This window comes from Schistocerca americana, chromosome X (assembly GCF_021461395.2).
Source record: "Schistocerca americana isolate TAMUIC-IGC-003095 chromosome X, iqSchAmer2.1, whole genome shotgun sequence".
Classification (NCBI taxonomy): domain Eukaryota; kingdom Metazoa; phylum Arthropoda; class Insecta; order Orthoptera; family Acrididae; genus Schistocerca; species Schistocerca americana.
The window spans coordinates 89,456,228-89,473,795 of NC_060130.1; the positions used below are offsets into that span (position 1 = coordinate 89,456,228).

The 17,568-nt window shown below is 44.7% G+C and overlaps 1 protein-coding gene across 1 annotated transcript in view; it reads left to right on the forward strand.

The window, feature by feature from the left end:
* LOC124555824 (neurogenic locus Notch protein) overlaps positions 1-17,568 on the forward strand; it is a 166,616-nt gene that overhangs the window by 127,594 nt on the left and 21,454 nt on the right. The window contains exon 8 of the mRNA XM_047129891.1: positions 10,286-10,468. Coding sequence (XP_046985847.1) covers positions 10,286-10,468 — 183 coding nt within the window. The remainder of the gene's footprint in view (positions 1-10,285; positions 10,469-17,568) is intronic.

Genomic DNA, 17,568 nt, shown 5'->3' on the forward strand with positions numbered 1-17,568 from the left:
TGAAAGTTTGTCTTTGAGGTGTTGGCTTGCGAAATTTAGTCCTGATTTGCTTCTGAACTGTAATACCCAATTTGGATTCGTGACATCATAAACACTGCGCACGCTCTGCACCGTTATGACTCCACGATTTTGGAAAAACCCATTCGCGCATGGAATAAAACATGGAATATACTGCATTCAGTACTGTATCAAACATTTCTGTAAGTTACGTTCCCTAGTTTCCCCTTTGCAGACTAAGAAGTTACTTTTGTATAATTTATAAAAATCCTGTATACACATCCGAGATATCAGTGTGTGCAGCTGGAAGCGTGACGGAGAGTGTATCCTTTCTCCGTTTTCAGTATTCAGATGTGTATTCGATTCGTTTTGGCCTTTCAGAACAGTCCTCGATTACTTGAAGTGTTAGATTCTGCCTATCACTAGTGTGACGTGTTCGTTGTGACCTACCACCGGTCATGACAGTCGTCGTAATTGGCAACGAAATGACGTGAGGAGCAGTGGAAATGCGTATCACTCTAAAACAAGTGTGACCAGGAGAGAGGAAGAAAGGAAACATGACACTAGAGATGGGTGTTCAGGGAACTGTCACTGCGTTTACTTTGTGTAATGTGAGGGCAGCCTAATGTGTGTATGAATTCATAAGGGACCAAACGGCTGAGGTCATCGGTCCCTATCAGTGAACTCCGTACCAGTCCTCGCACTGAGGAAAAGTCTTTTGCAGTACTGGGAATCGACCCCAGGATCGTCGCATGACAGTCATTTACGCAGACCACTCAACTACGGAGGCGTACTGTTCATCTGGTTTCCTAAAACCAAACAAGAGAGCGATAAAAAAATTGGACTCGGGACGGTAGCAACGATCGAACCCGAACCAACGGCTGAGCAGTCTCGTGCGCGATCTACACAGTGAGAACAACTGACAGTAACTGTATCTGGGAGGCTGGTTTATTTTACGCGCGCAGCGACCTGATTGGCTAATTTACTGTTAATTAAATCGGAAAGCGACGCAAAAAAAAGTTCAAATATGTGTGAATTCCTAAGGGACCAAACTGCTGAGGTCATCAGTCCCTAGACTTACATACTACTTAAACTACCTTACGAGAAGAACACACACACACACACACACACACACACACACACACACACACACACAAGCTTTCCAGACTGTTTCTGACCACCGCGTGTTTCTCAAATCTCCAGTCTCAGTCATACAATTACTTTCGTTTCGCCTAAAGGTAATCACACATTATTTCAGACACTATACTCGCATTAGGGAATAGTGGGGTTCAAATCGCCGTCTGGCCACCCGTATGTAGGTCTCCTGTAATCTCCCTAAATCTATAAGGCGAATGTAGGGATGATTCTTTTGGAAAGGACGGTGCCGGTTACTGCCGCTACGTTGCTCCGCCTCTGACGACGACGTCTCCGAGAAGTTAAACCGTAAACCACCACCTTCTTGAAGCCAGTCTCATGTTAACAGAGGAGGAGATGAGCAACTGCATTGTTTTAGACTCTTGTGAACGCTGGCCTGGCTTTCTCAAACAGTGTACTCCTCCACTTGAGCTGTTCGAGCCACCTGCTGGCGCCTTAACTCATTATTAGGTCGGACACACCAGGCGACAACTATTTTGTCCAGTGAGCTCAGTTATCTTGTGAAGTACACCTGCGACGATGTAGTATTTACCGATGGCAGGCCGGCCGCGTGGTACAGGACCGCCCTCCGCTGACGCCGCGCCGCGGACAAAACACGCCAGTCTGGCCGCGTGGTAATGAAGCATTTCATTACCCAGTGATGCGCCACTATTCTCCCGACACGGCTTCCAACTCCCAACACTGCACAATTTGTTCATTTTGCACGCGCCGCGGGATTCTGTGCGTGACGCGGGCTACATCGCACCGTCAGCGTGCCCGTTGCTCCGTCCTCGATTGTGAACTATGTGACCAAACGCCACCGGACAGTGTGACGTAGAGCTACTGCTTGCCCACCATAGGAAGATCGTTTTTACTGGTGCTGGCTCTGTAAAATATTCATTTGTCAGCCAACAAAGAATAACCAGCTTACAGAAAAAAAGCACACTTAAAAGATATCATCACCAACAATCGACCCCGCGCGAAAATTTGGGCCACGATTCTGAGTGTGCAGTTAAGACGGTCTGAAAATACTGCTTTTAAACTTTGGTGTGAACCAGTCGATTGTCACTAGCTCCTTCCCATTGGAGCAGCCTACTTCACGAACACAAACCACTGTACAGGGGAGTGACTGACAGAGCGGGATGTTGAAGGCGAGGGAAGACGAGAGTGGAGTTGGACACATCTGCGCAACACGTTTTGAACTAATCTTAGAGAGTATACGTTACTCTACGCGAAAATGAGTAAGTGATATGTGACCCTCATGCGCATATACAGGGTGACCGCTATTCAACTACATTAAATAAAATCGTCATAACTTCTAAACGGTTTGACACGGTTGGCCGCGGGCCACGATGGGAATTTGTAGGGTTTCGTTTAGCGACGAAGCCCACTTTCATTTGGATGGGTTCGTCAGTAAGCAGAATTGGCGCATTTGGGGGACTGAGAACCTGCGTTTCCCGATCGAGAAGTCTCTTCACCCTCAACGCATTCTGGGTACCCAGAGGACACTGACATGGGCCTCGATTGGCCGCCATATTCTCCGCATCTGAACACGTGCGACTACTTTTTGTGGGGCTATGTTAAAGACAAGGTCACTGTTGAGCTGAAAACAGCTGTTCAGGAGGTCATCGGACACCATCGATGTTCTGGCACTTCAACGGGTCATGCACAATCTCGCTGTTCGTCTGCGCCACACCGTCGCCAATGGTGGCAGGCATATCGAACATTCGTAACCTAAGTCCGAATATCTGCGGTGATGTTTACATACTGAATAAAGTGTGTGCACGCCGTACTTTGTAATTAGTTTACGTTTTTTTCATATAGTTCAATAATTGTCACCCTTCCGTGTTCAGTATTATTTTACAAATATTCTCATATTGGTATTCTGCTGAGGTTACACACTCACCACAGAATCAAAACAGAGAAACCTAAGCAACCGAAGAATTATTATGAAATGAACCTAACGATTTTCGATTCGCAATTTCACCACGCCAGTCACGTCAGAGAACGTGATCGTACAAATGTACGGGGTGACCCAAAAGTCCCGTTAACATTGGAAAATGCACTCTACCTACATTATTCTGTGAAAGAGAGGTAAAAATTGACCCACCTGCTTGGAATGACGCGGATTTTATTGAAACAAAGAACGAGCGCAAAAACTGGCCAAGAAATGACGCTGGACGGCAACATATAAGTGATGCCGCACGAGAGTCTTGTATAAAATAAACTGTAGCGAGGAGGAGAGCCTGGCTCATAAATACCTGCTGGAGGGCGCTCCACCACGTGTTGCGCACGTGGTTTGGTGAGGATAGCGCCACGCCCATAATGCTTGGCCTCTTCAATGCGTGTGATTATTGATTGTGGGATTACCTGAAGTCGCAAGTCTGCTGCGATTGTCCGATCTCATTCACGGAGCTGAAAGACAACATCCGACGGCAATTTCTCATCATACCTACTGACATGCTGTACAATATGAAGTCACTCGATTATAGGTATTGCTGCTCAACGACTGCTGACACATTGAGCATTCATTATAAAGAACAACGTCTTCGCTGAAAATCAGGTGTGATGCTAATTATTGCTTTTGTGTCATATGAAGCGCCATCTGCGCATAATTTTGTGCACTTCTTTTGGTTTCAATAAAACCGGATGTCGTTTCAAGCACGTGTATCAATTTTTACCTTTACCTTCAGCATTCCGGAAAGAACTGAATTTTCACATGTTAACGGATTTTTGGCTCACCCTGTACTTCACTTGAGTAGTACCAACTTTAAAATTGATACAAAATAACGTACAATATAAATGTTAATGGCTAAATAATGCATCGCTGTTTATTTACTGCATACTCGCAAACGTCTTACTCACTCCAGTGTACAATACTCGGATCTTCGGCAGTAAGCGGCTGCATTGTGGCGGAACGAGTGACAAAAAGCTGCACTTTCAGAAGGTCATAACTACATGCTATCAGAATTATAGTCCAAATTTTCATACCAATGCTGTGGCTGAGGTATTGCTTCTTTTCCACCTAAAACATGAGGACCAGTTGGTGATGTTTCCTTGTCAGATCGATGCCAGCGTTAGCTAGTGTGCCACCTCTGCTTTCGTATAAGCACAAAACACGGGAAATGGTACCAACACGGCGGAAAGGAATTGGCACTACCTCCCCTCCCCTCTCCTCTCTGCTCCCCTCCTCGCGTAAGTCAGGAACGAAGACGTGTCTTCTACCAGAAAATCGACGGTGACAATGGAGCTCGATTGAGGCACAGGGTAACAATTATTTAGTTGCACGGGAACTGCACGTACCCAGGTAAGCTGGTAAGAGTGCTTTTTCGTAGTGGAGACTTCAGGGAAGCACTAAACACAACCATCAGTGTTGTATCCACCAAAACATACTACGAAAGCCAACCATCGTGCTTCCTTGTTATAGAGTAAAAAGCAACCAACCAACCGATATTTACCTAATTAAATTCTGACGATAATGCCAGGTGAACGGTAATGACTCGATTGCATTCTGGCGATAATGAAATTCAGTGACGGTGGTCTAAAGCATTGGTCCTTGGTGTAGACCAGACTACTAACTTTGATCGACGGTGGACTAAACGCAGGTGTTAGTGAAACATTTTAGACAGTATCATGATTCCTATGATATGTCAGCAGTTTGGAATCGGACCTCTCTCTATCTTTTCCACAAAGTAAAGACCTTGCCGTGGTTCGAGAAAATTCAGGTTGGTTTCAGGATTGGACCTGATCGAAGTACCGACCACAATCCCATTAAACATTATGTGCCAGATTAATTTGCTCAGAAATCCGAAACTCGGGCGACAGCTCTTCCTACATAATCCATTCCAACACGTACGACACTAGAGGGAAAAAATGACTTTTATTACGCATTATTAAAACTCAGTCGCTCATAAAGGAGCTCAGTGTGCAGCAACAAAAATGTTTGATCGTTTGCCCAATAATATAAAATGTCTGACAGTTACCAAAGCAAGATTTAAAACTAACCTAAAATCATTTCTCCTGGACAACTCCTATTCCATGGACGAATTTCTATTTAAAAACTGGTACCCTAAAAAAGGCCGTAGTTTTGAGTGTAGTAGCATGAGTAGAACTAAAACTAATCTTATGTAACACTAATCGTGTATATATATCCTGTAAACTGACTCGTTCTACATCATTTCGATAAAAGAATCGTTTAAATGATGTGTGGAACATGTAACCAACTCGCTAGTCCTTCAGTTGATCGTAACAGCGCAGATACTCCCCGAAGAATAACCACCGTTTCTAATACAATTTGATTACATTCCGTAGAAAGTGTATCTTTTCAATCTCCGTGCCACCAAATTATTTCGTTTATTTCCGAACTTTTGTGGAAGAATTGGCACTACATACCACCTCAGGGAGAAGTGATTAAACAAATTACACAGTTTCTTCTTGTAGCTGCGACTTGCAACGAATCAGTTCCACATTTATGAAGTGAAGAAGTTTCTTCTTGAGTCCATCATTGTCTGCAAACATTTATTTATCGCTTGCACGCCTCGTCGCCATCGAGGTCGCTAGCTCAGTCGGAGGTAGCTTTTTGAAGGAACCACCCAACCTTACGTGTTAACTGATTCAGGGAAAATGCAGAAAAATGTTATTCTGGATGGCTGGACGGGGCTCTAAATCTCTCTCACGTAAATTTTAGGTCCAGTGTTCCAGTGTCTCCATCTCGCGCTAGCTTTCTGGATCTGGAGGAACCGATATCTGGTACGACCTAGTTATGAGTGTAGAGTCGACCCTTTTCATACACGTAACCACGTTCAGCCATCGTTCCCTTCCCAAAGAACAATTACAGTTTCCTGCTATTGTCCGAAGTAAGTGTAATGGCGGCTGTAAGGACAAAATATGGTGGTTGCTACTATTCATTTCACTTGATCATCAGTGGACAGAAGATTTTAAGATTTCCTATCTTTCCAGCCGTCCATTTCAGAGTTTACTCATCCTTTTGTTTGTGCGAACTTGCCATATAAAAAGCAGATTTGTAAAGGCAGCGCGCTATCGACGTTCTCCTGACTAGTGGGACAGGTTCTTCGGCAGCAGGTAGCGCCACCTCGCCAGAAGGTGCATGCACGTTAGCTTGTTGCAGTCAGCTTTCTCCACTGTTCTGTTGCACGGCAGCAGAATTCGTGATGCTGATTCGCAAATGGCTGGACCATGGTACTGACGCAGAAGGTAGTACAAACTTGTTCCGTTTCCGACATAAGACAAAACTCCAACATTAACTACGGATACTGTACCTACTTGCGATAGGACTGTCCGAATAATATGGTTCGTAATCAAATTATATGAAGGCGTTCTGCAGAAAGACATACGTACACCGTGAGCACAGTGCACAGATCGTTTCCTCCTCAAATACGTATGTACTGATCACTGAGAAAGGTAGCATGTTGGTTAAGAGGAATTAGTTTTAGACACCACCTGGAACGTTCCGTATGTTACAACCTCGATTATGTCAAATCGTTTAATTCTTCATTTCCTACGTAATATCGGGATCCAAGCCAGGTACATTTATTTGCTTTCTTTATTTTGGCAATCTGCAGTTCAAAAGATATCAGGCTTACTATATTGTTAATTTAATCAACGAGCTGTATCTTTACTTTCCACCCTATTCTCTCTTCCATAAAGTAAAAGATGTTGTATTTTCGGCGTATGAGAACTGTCTTACAAGTGTGGTACATGTCCGAGTTACATAAAGTCATGTATTCTGGTGAGTCTCAAATGTATGCCGTGAACGCAGTATATCATTTCTGCACATAACCACTGGAACCGAACCGTTAAAGTTGATGCTCTGGCACTCCACTAGGTTCAGTAAATTGTCGCGATGACGTTGAACCGCAAGAGTGACGGAGCGCTTGGCAGTGCATTTTAACTTACTAATTTTATTTTCGGGAAGGAAGCTGTTTGACGTGGGTTTCTGGAGTTGGGCTAGGAGACTGATGTTTTCCCTCCATTTTATGTGCTCCTTGCCAGCTAAGCGGTTGTACCATGTGGTTGGCAGAGCTTACATCTGCCAACTTTTCCAACGTGGACGGAGTAGTTTGCGTGACCCAGGCGAAACTGGTCGTTCCACGGAAGACAATATCATTTGGATCGCGGAAATCCTTGTTTTTTTTGTTTTTTTTTTAACCTGTAATCATTCTCGAAAACGAATTTGTTTCCCAGTTCGAGTGATCGAAATTTATTTGACAAGCCGGTCGTTGATTTGGACAGCAGAGAGCGCTCCGTTTATCATAGAGGCTGGTGTGCGGACGCCAGTGCTCTACGCTGTGTTGCACTCGCTCTTGTATATTGCGCTCCTGTGTGGGGAAAACAGATTATTTCTCGTCACAACTCTCGCTTGTATGATGCCCTACAGGATACACCACCAACCCGTCTGAAATCACTCAAACAATTCGAGGTTGATTTAGACAATATCGGTTCTTTTGATGCGATCTCCAAATGGTGACAGCACTGGAACGAACATCCACCCAACAACGCACACATTATTCGAGATTCGAGAAAGAAGGTCGAGGAATTGGAAGTACCACGCCATATCTGGTAGAGGCTGAGCTGCATTAGGACTGGCCAAATGCTGAGCGGAGGAGCAAACAATAGGTCGTTGTTAAGGAGTGCATTTGGCGCTGATCTGGGGACCTTACATCAAGTTACTCAAAGTGCTCTCGACTGGTTGTCACATTCGGACATTGCCATTTGACTGTAGACACTTTTGTGTACTTGTAAAACGACACGATAAATAAATTAAAAATCTACGTGTTTTACACTTCCGTGGCGTACAGAAAGGCTGGCAACTCTATAATTGTTGCAGAGGGAAGTGTTGGTGAGAGGTGTGGGAGCCCACGCAACCGGACTCGGATGCTTGTGCGGGTGCTATCAATGGCAGGTCGTTATCTCGGGAAGCAGTTAACAGCCTCCGGCAGCACACTGCAAGAAGCAGCCACAGCGCTACATTGCAACCTGCCCCTCCAGTGTCGTTGCATACGGATGGGGGAGTCAAGTTTCACTTTCGTTCCTTATTTTTAGTGAAATTTACGCTTTGAGACTGGAGACTGATTTAGATAATGTGACCACGTACTGCTGTTAAAAATAACGAGGCTTGAATCCGGACACGGAAACTGAAAATTTGAGCAGGTACATACCGAACTTCTTTTTTTCTGTAAGTGGTTCCAAACTTCGTCCAGATGAAATTTAAAACTGAAGGAGCTCGTAATGTTTATTTGTTACAAACCCTCTGAAAGAGTCTACACAAAGCCTTTTAGAATAGATGCAGTTACCTATTCTCGGGTAATTCTTTGCAGTTCCAAATAATATCTTTGGCTCTCAAAAGAGATATAAGAACGATTTATGTTGTCATTTCGCTCTCTTTCTATAGGCGATTGTTTTAAAGCGTCAAACGTATGAAGCTGCTGAATAAACATAGGCCCAAGAGTGTGCAGAAGAAACGAGAGTATTTATTCACTAACAGTAAGACTGAAAAATAAAAGCACTTATTTATATTAATTCCATCTATCATTTTAGAATGAATAGCTCAGTAAAAAGATTTCTTGTTTAGCATTGTATTTTTCAGTTCACGCTGAAGGACTACGCGCTGTAAGTGTAGTGTTTGTAGCAGAAATGATCGTCTCAACTTCTCTCTCTAAACCGTTTGGACCTCGGCTTTTGTGTGGAAGATGCGTGTCATTTCTGAATTTGTGTGTTTAATCCGCTTTCATTTTTGATATCTCTAGACTGCAGAAGCGTTTCACCCTTTATCCTATCGGTAGCTTGGTAGTGACCAGAATTTCATACCGCATGTGGATGACTATCGCCAGATAGTGCGCAAGAATTGTCGGTTAAATGTCAAACGTCTTCTTAATATTTGACGAAGGATGTTATAATTGATGATCCTTCCAGTAAGCGAGCCCTCATTGTTGCACTTTGCAAGAAATAGAAAACGTCTGCTTCGTTTCCTACCAGTTTCTTCACAAGCATTGATAAGGAAAACTACACGTCGTCGCACGCATCTGCAACCTGTAATCGATAGTTCTTAACACTTACCTTTTGTCACTCGTAAGAATGTGCCAGATATGTAAGTGTGCGTCCAAACCTTTGAATCGGTCGAAAGGCTTTTATGCGGGATTCCCAGCTGTTGGTTCTATAGGCCCTGTGATTTTAGGAGCTCCAGTGATCGAGCGGCGCGCTAATAATCAGAGAAGTTCGAATTGTGTTGGTCGAAGAATTTTTCTGGGCACTCAACCTAACCTTCACCTTCAGCATCGGACCGATGGAAAATACCGAGTCGCACAGTAGTTCGGGTTCCACTATACACTAAAGCTTCGCCTCTCATAAGTCGCTGGCTCGGTTGAGACGGTTCTATAGCGGGGGGACGGCGAAGGCAAGCCGCTGCCAACAGGGCAACGCCCAACGGAGCACACAATCTTAAGCTCCGTGTTTGTTTTCAGTGGCTACTTACGGGCGCTCTGCCCGCTTGTCTTACGTAGAGTTGCTGTATTCTCACCACAGTTCAACTTTTAAATTATGCTGCAAGTTTCTTTTTTCGCATATGTGTAATCTAGCTATTTAGCACGGTTTCTCACTATTGATTTGGCTGACGTACTTTATTGCTCATGTACTCGTTGAAATAATTGGAGCTAGTGAAATCGGAACGAACAGTTATTACTACGTCGCTATTTAGGGAATAGCTGCAGTTGTCTGTGTATGGCCGGCCGGAGTGGCCGAGCGGTTCTAGGCACTACAGTCCGGACCCGCGCGACCGCTGCGGTCGCGGGTTCGAATCCTGCCTCAGGCATAGATGTGTGTGATGTCCTTAGGTTAGTTAGGTTTAAGTAGTTCTAAGTTCTAGGGGACTGGTGACCACAGCAGTTAAGTCCCATAGTGCTCAGAGCCATTTGAACCGTTTTTTTTGTCTCTCTCTCTCTCTCTCTCTCTCTCTCTCTCTCTCTCTCTCTCTCTCTCTGTGTGTGTGTGTGTGTGTGTGTGTGTGTGTGTGTGTGTGTGTGTGTGTGTAGCAACAATGGAGGAATGGAGACGGCCTTCACAAAAATGCACCCCAGTTCTCTGTCTTGTACGTGCGAGCTGCTGTATGACAGCGTTGTGTGTTGTTGCTGTTGTCCAGGGTCTCCGTGCGAGCACGATGGGCTGTGCGTGAACACGCCGGGCTCGTTCGCGTGCAACTGCACGCAGGGCTTCACGGGCCCGCGCTGCGAGACCAACGTGAACGAGTGCGAGTCTCACCCCTGCAAGAACGACGGCTCCTGCCTCGACGACCCGGGCACCTTCCGCTGCGTCTGCATGCCTGGTAACACACTCCACTTCTCTTCTTTGTTCTCACAGTACTCACATAATTTAGTATGTAGATTTTATGCTGAAACTGGAATCCTTGGATTGATATAAACCATACCGACACACTTTTACACGTTGTTCGGCAAGGTATAGACGGGTACTTTTGTATAGAGAACCCATCATCTCCAAGGGCATGTTATCGAGCAATTTCGTACTGGTGTGTCGGCATATTAAGTCTCGGGATCGATGATAGTTCTATTTTCGTAGTAAAAATAATTATATGCTGTCATAATGCTTGCTAACAATTTGGAGCTCCTCAAACTGTTTGCTTCACAAGAGTTTGTGAGGTATCGTATCCCTAACTCTCATTTCTCCCATTATACTCGCCATTGATAATTTTTTTATTGCCAAGTGTAACTCACGTAACCAATTTTTCGTGGCCTTCAAGTACAGTAAACATTCCCCATATTCGATGTGTCACAGTGTAGTAGTGTTAGCAGAGTAATCGTTGGCGACATAATCGTGTCTGTAGTGTATACATGTAATAACTAGTCTTGTATTACACGTTTAAATACTTCCATCGCCGGAAGCATATTTCATCAGAGTCTGAAACAGTCGCAGCTGCCCTGTGAAACACTAATACACGCTACAGTTCGATTTCTATTGAAGACTTCATGTTCTTAACGGCGCTGGAGTAATCCCTAGAGCACTTAAGAGGATGTAACCATTCTTATGCTGATCAGCCTCATCGGAAGTGCAGCTCCACAATGTTGCATTAATTTTTTTCCCTTCATCTGTTTACACTTTACCGTATAGCTGAATGACCATATAGCGAATAGGAGTGGTTAGAATTGGATTAACCATGTTTGGCCACGAACAAGTCGTGTATGTTTCCTGCTAAGTCCCTTCTCTTGAAATACATTACTGTCTTCATTTCCTCCTGAGATAACCCTGTACCATTTTCTACAAGCTAATGCAACAGCCACAGTGATCCTGCATGCAGGTAAGACGGTGTACAACGTGTAACAAAAAGGTAAGTCAAACTTCCAGAACAGATTCTTCGCACAGGGAAGAAGAAAATGTTTCACGGGCATCGGTCCAGAGGCTTTATTTTCACCCAGAATGAATTTTCACTCTGCAGCGTAGTGTGCGCTGATTTGAAACTTGCTGGAAGATGAGAACTGTAGTGGACCGGAACTCGAACTTGGGACCTTTGATCTTGTCGGACAAGTGCTCTATCATCTGAGCTATCCGAGGACCACTCAGGAACCCTCGTCGGAGCTCTGCTTCCGTGCTGCGATTCATTTTCTTCAAGTCTTCGTTGTACATCAGTCACGATCACTGCCGTGATTGCATCGTTGTGTAACCTGTATGTCGTCGATGTAGCCTGCTAGCTGAACGCTGCCCCGTCGTTTTGAAACTATAGCGGCACTTCTTGGGAGGACGTACTCAGAGTATGTTTTGTAGACATCTCTGTTCAGGGATCATGTCATAACTTGTGAAAAACTCGAAAAGTCTGTTGCTAGGTTCGACCCACAAGCATATGGGTGTTAATCGTGCCATGCAAGACTATTCCGAATGTGTCACAGGCCTTCCACAATACTCGGGCTCGAGAACGTAGATGAATAACGACCACGGTACTTCATTGTCAAGAGTGAGCCCTATGAGTCGGTGTACACGTATAGTTAACCAACAAGACACACTGATACCAACGTGATTGCGATAATGAACCAGCACTGGATAACTTCCGTGAAGATCACGGGTTCTTTATATTTCTGAAGAACCACTGCAGGTCTGTCATCAGAAGTGGTAACATATCAAACTATTGGAAATTGTCTGGCTTTCAGAACTATCGATTAAATTAATTTTTAGATTTATAGGCTGACCCTTAGTGTCGGTTATCATGTTTCGATGACGCATTTATTAAAGAAATTCGATGCGTTTGGGTGTTGCTAGGAAACGTAAATTATTGTAGTGCTATCACTGCTACCCTTTTGATAAATTTGTCCACTCCTGTTACTAACTGTCTGCGCAATAAATTAACCCGCTTCCATAGAAACTTTTCTGAATTCCACGGATAAGGGTTCTTCTAGTTGATTTATACTGCTCTGGCGATTCCTGCCCAGAAATGACGTCTCCCACAGAAACTCATCTAAAGGTGCTCAAGATAAGATGGTGTAGACAGCGAGTAAGCATCCGAGCTAGCTAATTGGAAGGTGTTGTCCGAGCCATTCGTCTCGGAATACGTGGTTTAAAAGTAAATGAACAATGAGTGCGCGGTATATGTAGGCACCACGTCGTGTTGAAGAAACACGAAGGGTCAGCTCTCTAACGGAACATCCAATAGATAAATTATAGCTTACTGTGTACGAATGTATTCGTACAATCGCCCCAGTCCAGAAGAAACAGGGTGCGGTAGGTTAATTCTGTACGCCACTCCACTCCGCTTTACGGTCTAAGAAAAAGGTGCGTATCGACACGAAATGTAACCATGTGAACACAGCTTCCACGTCAGTATCGTGATAATTCTTTGTTATGCCGGTTCCAGAACTACTGAAATAAAGCGGGAAGGAATTGCGTATCGTCACCATTATAGAATAAGTATACAAGTTTTGTCTGTGGGCATATTCGCGTGCAAACCGTGCAGAAGGGCGAGTAATACATTGACACCGCGGACTAGCTTGTGGCGCGCGGCTGCGCAGAGAGTTACGGAAGTGTCTGGCCGGTGATCAGTGGCTCACGGCGCCGCAACATACGTATTGTGTGTTAATGCTCGTGACGCGCTAATTAGCACACTGTGATTGATGGAGTGCAGCTCCTAAAAAGGCTGCGTACCTTTATAATGAGAATGGCCATTATTTTACGCGTCCGAGTGGGTGTGTGCGATCGATTACAAACCAGAACCGTAAGATTGTGTTGCTGCAATTGTCACTGTGATTTAAGTTGCCCTCAGATTCTGGCCGCGGCGATTCGTCGTGCGGACGGCACTGGGCACGAGCCTATGCCTGTCGTGACCTTACCGTTGACACTCACTAAAAAGCCGTGACGAGGTTCCCACCGGTCACGCGGCGGACTGTGTAATGACACCAAATGGGTTAGTGGGCTGCAGCTAAGGAGCACTTCTTTGTCCGGAGCCCCTCACTGCTTACGTCAGATGCCATACACACAATACTGCTCTCACACTTGCTCTTTTTTCGTTCTTTCTTTTCTTCATCTTTAAATTAAGCGTTCCGAGCTTTTACAGACTTCGCCAAATGTAGACAGAAATAGTAACTAGGTGGATTCTGGAGCCAGTCCTCACCCAGTGAGAAGAGCTCGGGCAATGTATAAGTGTTGTCAATTACGATGTACGGAAGTTGTCTGAACGGGCAATCGATTGTTCTGCGCGTAGAGGAGGAGTGAAACGTCGTGTACATTGGATGTGGACGAATTACGGCTCGTGTGAGTCTTACATTCCGTCGCCAATGAGATTATTGTAAATGGCGCACGAACTAGAGTTTGGCAGTGACCTAGTCCCATCGTGGCTTTGCTATTTACTTTAAATTTAGACGAACCGAAGTAACTGTAGATTGTATGTACCTCGGAAACAAGTTTCGGAAATATTGTGCGTCGAAAGAACGTCTCACCCCTTAAACACGTCACCAGAATCTGTGCTAGTGCTCCTGACGAATAATAAATATTGTATTGGCACTAGAAGTGGTCACAGTGTTCGAGAAACAATGTCTTTTGCGTAAACTGAAATATTGAGCCGGCGGTTGTTAGAGGGTTGGAATGTACCCAGTAAAGAGTACAGACGCCCGAACGCTGCACGCTAGTTCAGTTGATGCTTATTTACGTGTATGGGGAGACGAGGGAAGCTAACGAAAGTTGCACACGTAGAAATCAAAACTCTTAATAAATCCCGACATGATAGTGGAGTATGATGTGAATACAACGTATGTAGAATAATCAGCGGTGAAGGAAGAATATAACCTATATTACGAGGGCGTACGGTAAAGTACCGGAAATAACTCGGAATTTTTTATGTGAAAACTCTTAAAGCCGGCCGAAGTGGCCGTGCGGTTAAAGGCGCTGCAGTCTGGAACCGCAAGACCGCTACGGTCGCAGGTTCGAATCCTGCCTCGGGCATGGATGTTTGTGATGTCCTTAGGTTAGTTAGGTTTAACTAGTTCTAAGTTCTAGGGGACTGATGACCACAGCAGTTAAGTCCCATAGTGCTCAGAGCCATTTGAACCATTTGAAAACTCTTAAAGCTTTTTAAATAAAATATTATTAATATGCTACATCCTCATTCTTCGTGCGTACATGTTTGCTTCCCTCGGCCGCTAGATGACTCCGAACTGTAACGTGTAACATGACGGTCGGTGCGAGAGAATCGGCATGCTGTAATCGAGGTGGGCGACACCTGGAGCATGACAGTGCCCGACCCCACATGCGCCATGCCACAGTAGCCTGGGTCCATCGTCCTCCATACACTGCCCGACTTGCCCCCATCCGTTTTCGATCTCTTTGCAAACTTTAAAGAATGCCCTCGAGGACTTCGCTTGAAGCGTGCAAGCAGAGACGACGTTGTTGCTACGTCAAAGAAGTGACCAGTCTCTCCTTGGGAGAAGTGTGTTCGTCGCCAGCGGGATGGTGTTGACAAATAAATATCTAGACACGAAGAATAAAGATTTAGAATGTGAATAACGTTTGTTTTATTTATGGATTCTTCCGTCGCTTCTTGATACAACATTTCCACATTGACGGTTGAATAACACTTACGCGGTTTCTTGTTCTACTGATTTTTATTTGTATGAACTAGTTTTCGGCGTATTAGGCCATCTTCAGATAACTACTGGCTATTGTTTACAAGGAGCTTGTGTTGGCCGGCCGGAGTGGCCTTGCGGTTCTAGGCGCTACAGTCTGGAGCCGCGAGACCGCTACGGTCGCAGGTTCGAATCCTGCCTCGGGCATGGATGTGCGTGATGTCCTTAGGTTGGTTAGGTTTAAGTAGTTCTAAGTTCTAGGGGACTGATGACCTCAGAAGTTGAGTCCCATAGTGCTAAGAGCTGTAGTTAGTTTTAATCTCTCCTTCGCAATCCCTTTGGGAGCGATACGTAGAGGGTTGTAGTGTGTTGCTAGATTCCTCGCGTAAAGCACATTGTTGAACTTCCTGTGGACAGTTCGAGTCTGTCTTCAATCGTCTGTTATTTGAGCTTCTTCAGCATGTCTGTGACACTGTACACGGGTCAGACAAACCTGTGACCGTTCGTACTGTCCTTTGTATACGTTAAATATCTCCTGTTTGTTTTTTTTTGGTACGTGTGCCTCACACACGAACAATATTTTAGGATGGGTCGCAGAACCACAAAACCACTTTAAATCGGTCTAGCAGGCTGCAACTAACTGTAAACAAATGAAATTAACACAGCAAAAGTGGAAACTGCCACTTTGTTTCATAAAGGATATACAATTCTTCCCTGGCTGTACGGGTTGCCAACAATTCGTAAGCGTAGCACGCGACTTCGGCAGGTTGTGAGAGATGCTGGGGCGTCAACATACAGATTTTCAAAACATCTGGCAGCGTAATTGGGGCCCTTTGGCAGGAAAATGTGAGCAGCACATCGACAACTCGGAAAATGTTGTTCGTCGGTTAAACAACTTGCGACTTGCACTATCAGATATGATTTTTGCTTTGCTCTCACTTTTCACACGAATGTCTTTGCAGAAATCGCTGTCGTTCATTGGCGAGAAGTTGGAAGAAGAACCTGTAGATCTTGTAAATAATAGATTTCAGCTATCAGTCGTTCTTTTTAAATTTTATTGGCAGATCTAGATTTCAGCTAGAAACCGGCCATTCTCAGTGCACTATCATTTTTGATCAATGCATGTAATGGCTGTTGGTCGGGCTTCATCTACAGTTCGTTGAGTATTCAACTCGTTCGTGCAGCGCTCCGTGGGTTACATATCATACTTGTCACAAAAGTAAATACAATAATATTAATGAAATGCCTATACTAATTTAATGGTTCAAATGGCTCTGAGCACTATGGGACTTAACATCTGAGGTCGAGAGTCCCCTAGTAAACCTAACTAACCTAAGGACATCGCACACATCCATGCCCAAGGCAGGATTCGAACCTGCGACCGTAGTGGTCGCGCGGTTCCAGACTTAAGCGCCTAGAACCGCTCGGCCACATCGGGCGGTTACTGATTTGATTGAAAGTTTTCATGTACCTTCTTTTATTTTCAATCTCCTTACGAAAAAAGTTTTTCTCTTTTTTAGGATAAATATAATGTAAATAATAAATGAATCATTAAATATTGATAATCTGTACAGTCGTAATAAATATGTTAATAGAGTTACGTGGGAATGAAATAGAAATACCAGCAGCGATATTCGAACTGGAGACCTCGCGCATATGGAAAACGCTTTTACTCGGTCGGCCGGACTGCTTTTGAATATTCACGTCCATAAAAAGTGTATAAAAAACACGCCTAAAATTTTCAAAGTCGATCTTCTCGAAAACGGTTGAAAGTTACATCTTCCTGTTTACATATGTTGGAATCCTAGCCGCGCTCTAACACCCTCTGTCAATACGAAGCAAATCGGTAAAGGGGAAGCTCGTACGATCCCCTTGTTAGCACAACTTTGGGAATAGTAAAGTCACAGCGACCACAAAAATAGGTCATGCAAGTGATGCCGCTTGGGTGGCGAATGAACGGCAGCGCGGACGCGTTGCGCATGCAGCTTCCGACGGAGGGCGGGAGCGAACAGTAGGACTGGGAGCGTTTGCGCACAAGTCAATCGTTCATTGCCCGAGAGGTGACGTAGCTGTTCTTCCCGCTACCGCTGGCCACCGAACTTGGCGCCTTCACGCCTTTGTGTTTCGTACTTAACCTGGTATATGCAGGAGGCTTTAGTCGTACACGGCAGTGTGTTCGTCGCGTCTGGGGTTTCACGACAACATCCGGCGTCTTCCCCGAGAACAGTTCGTACAACTGGTCTGGAGCGGAACGAAAAACACCCGTCATCTGTAAAAAACCGTATAACACAACTATTTCACATATCACTGTAGGTACTGTGAATTATTTACCAATATAATGAAAACAGAATTTAATTGACATCGACGC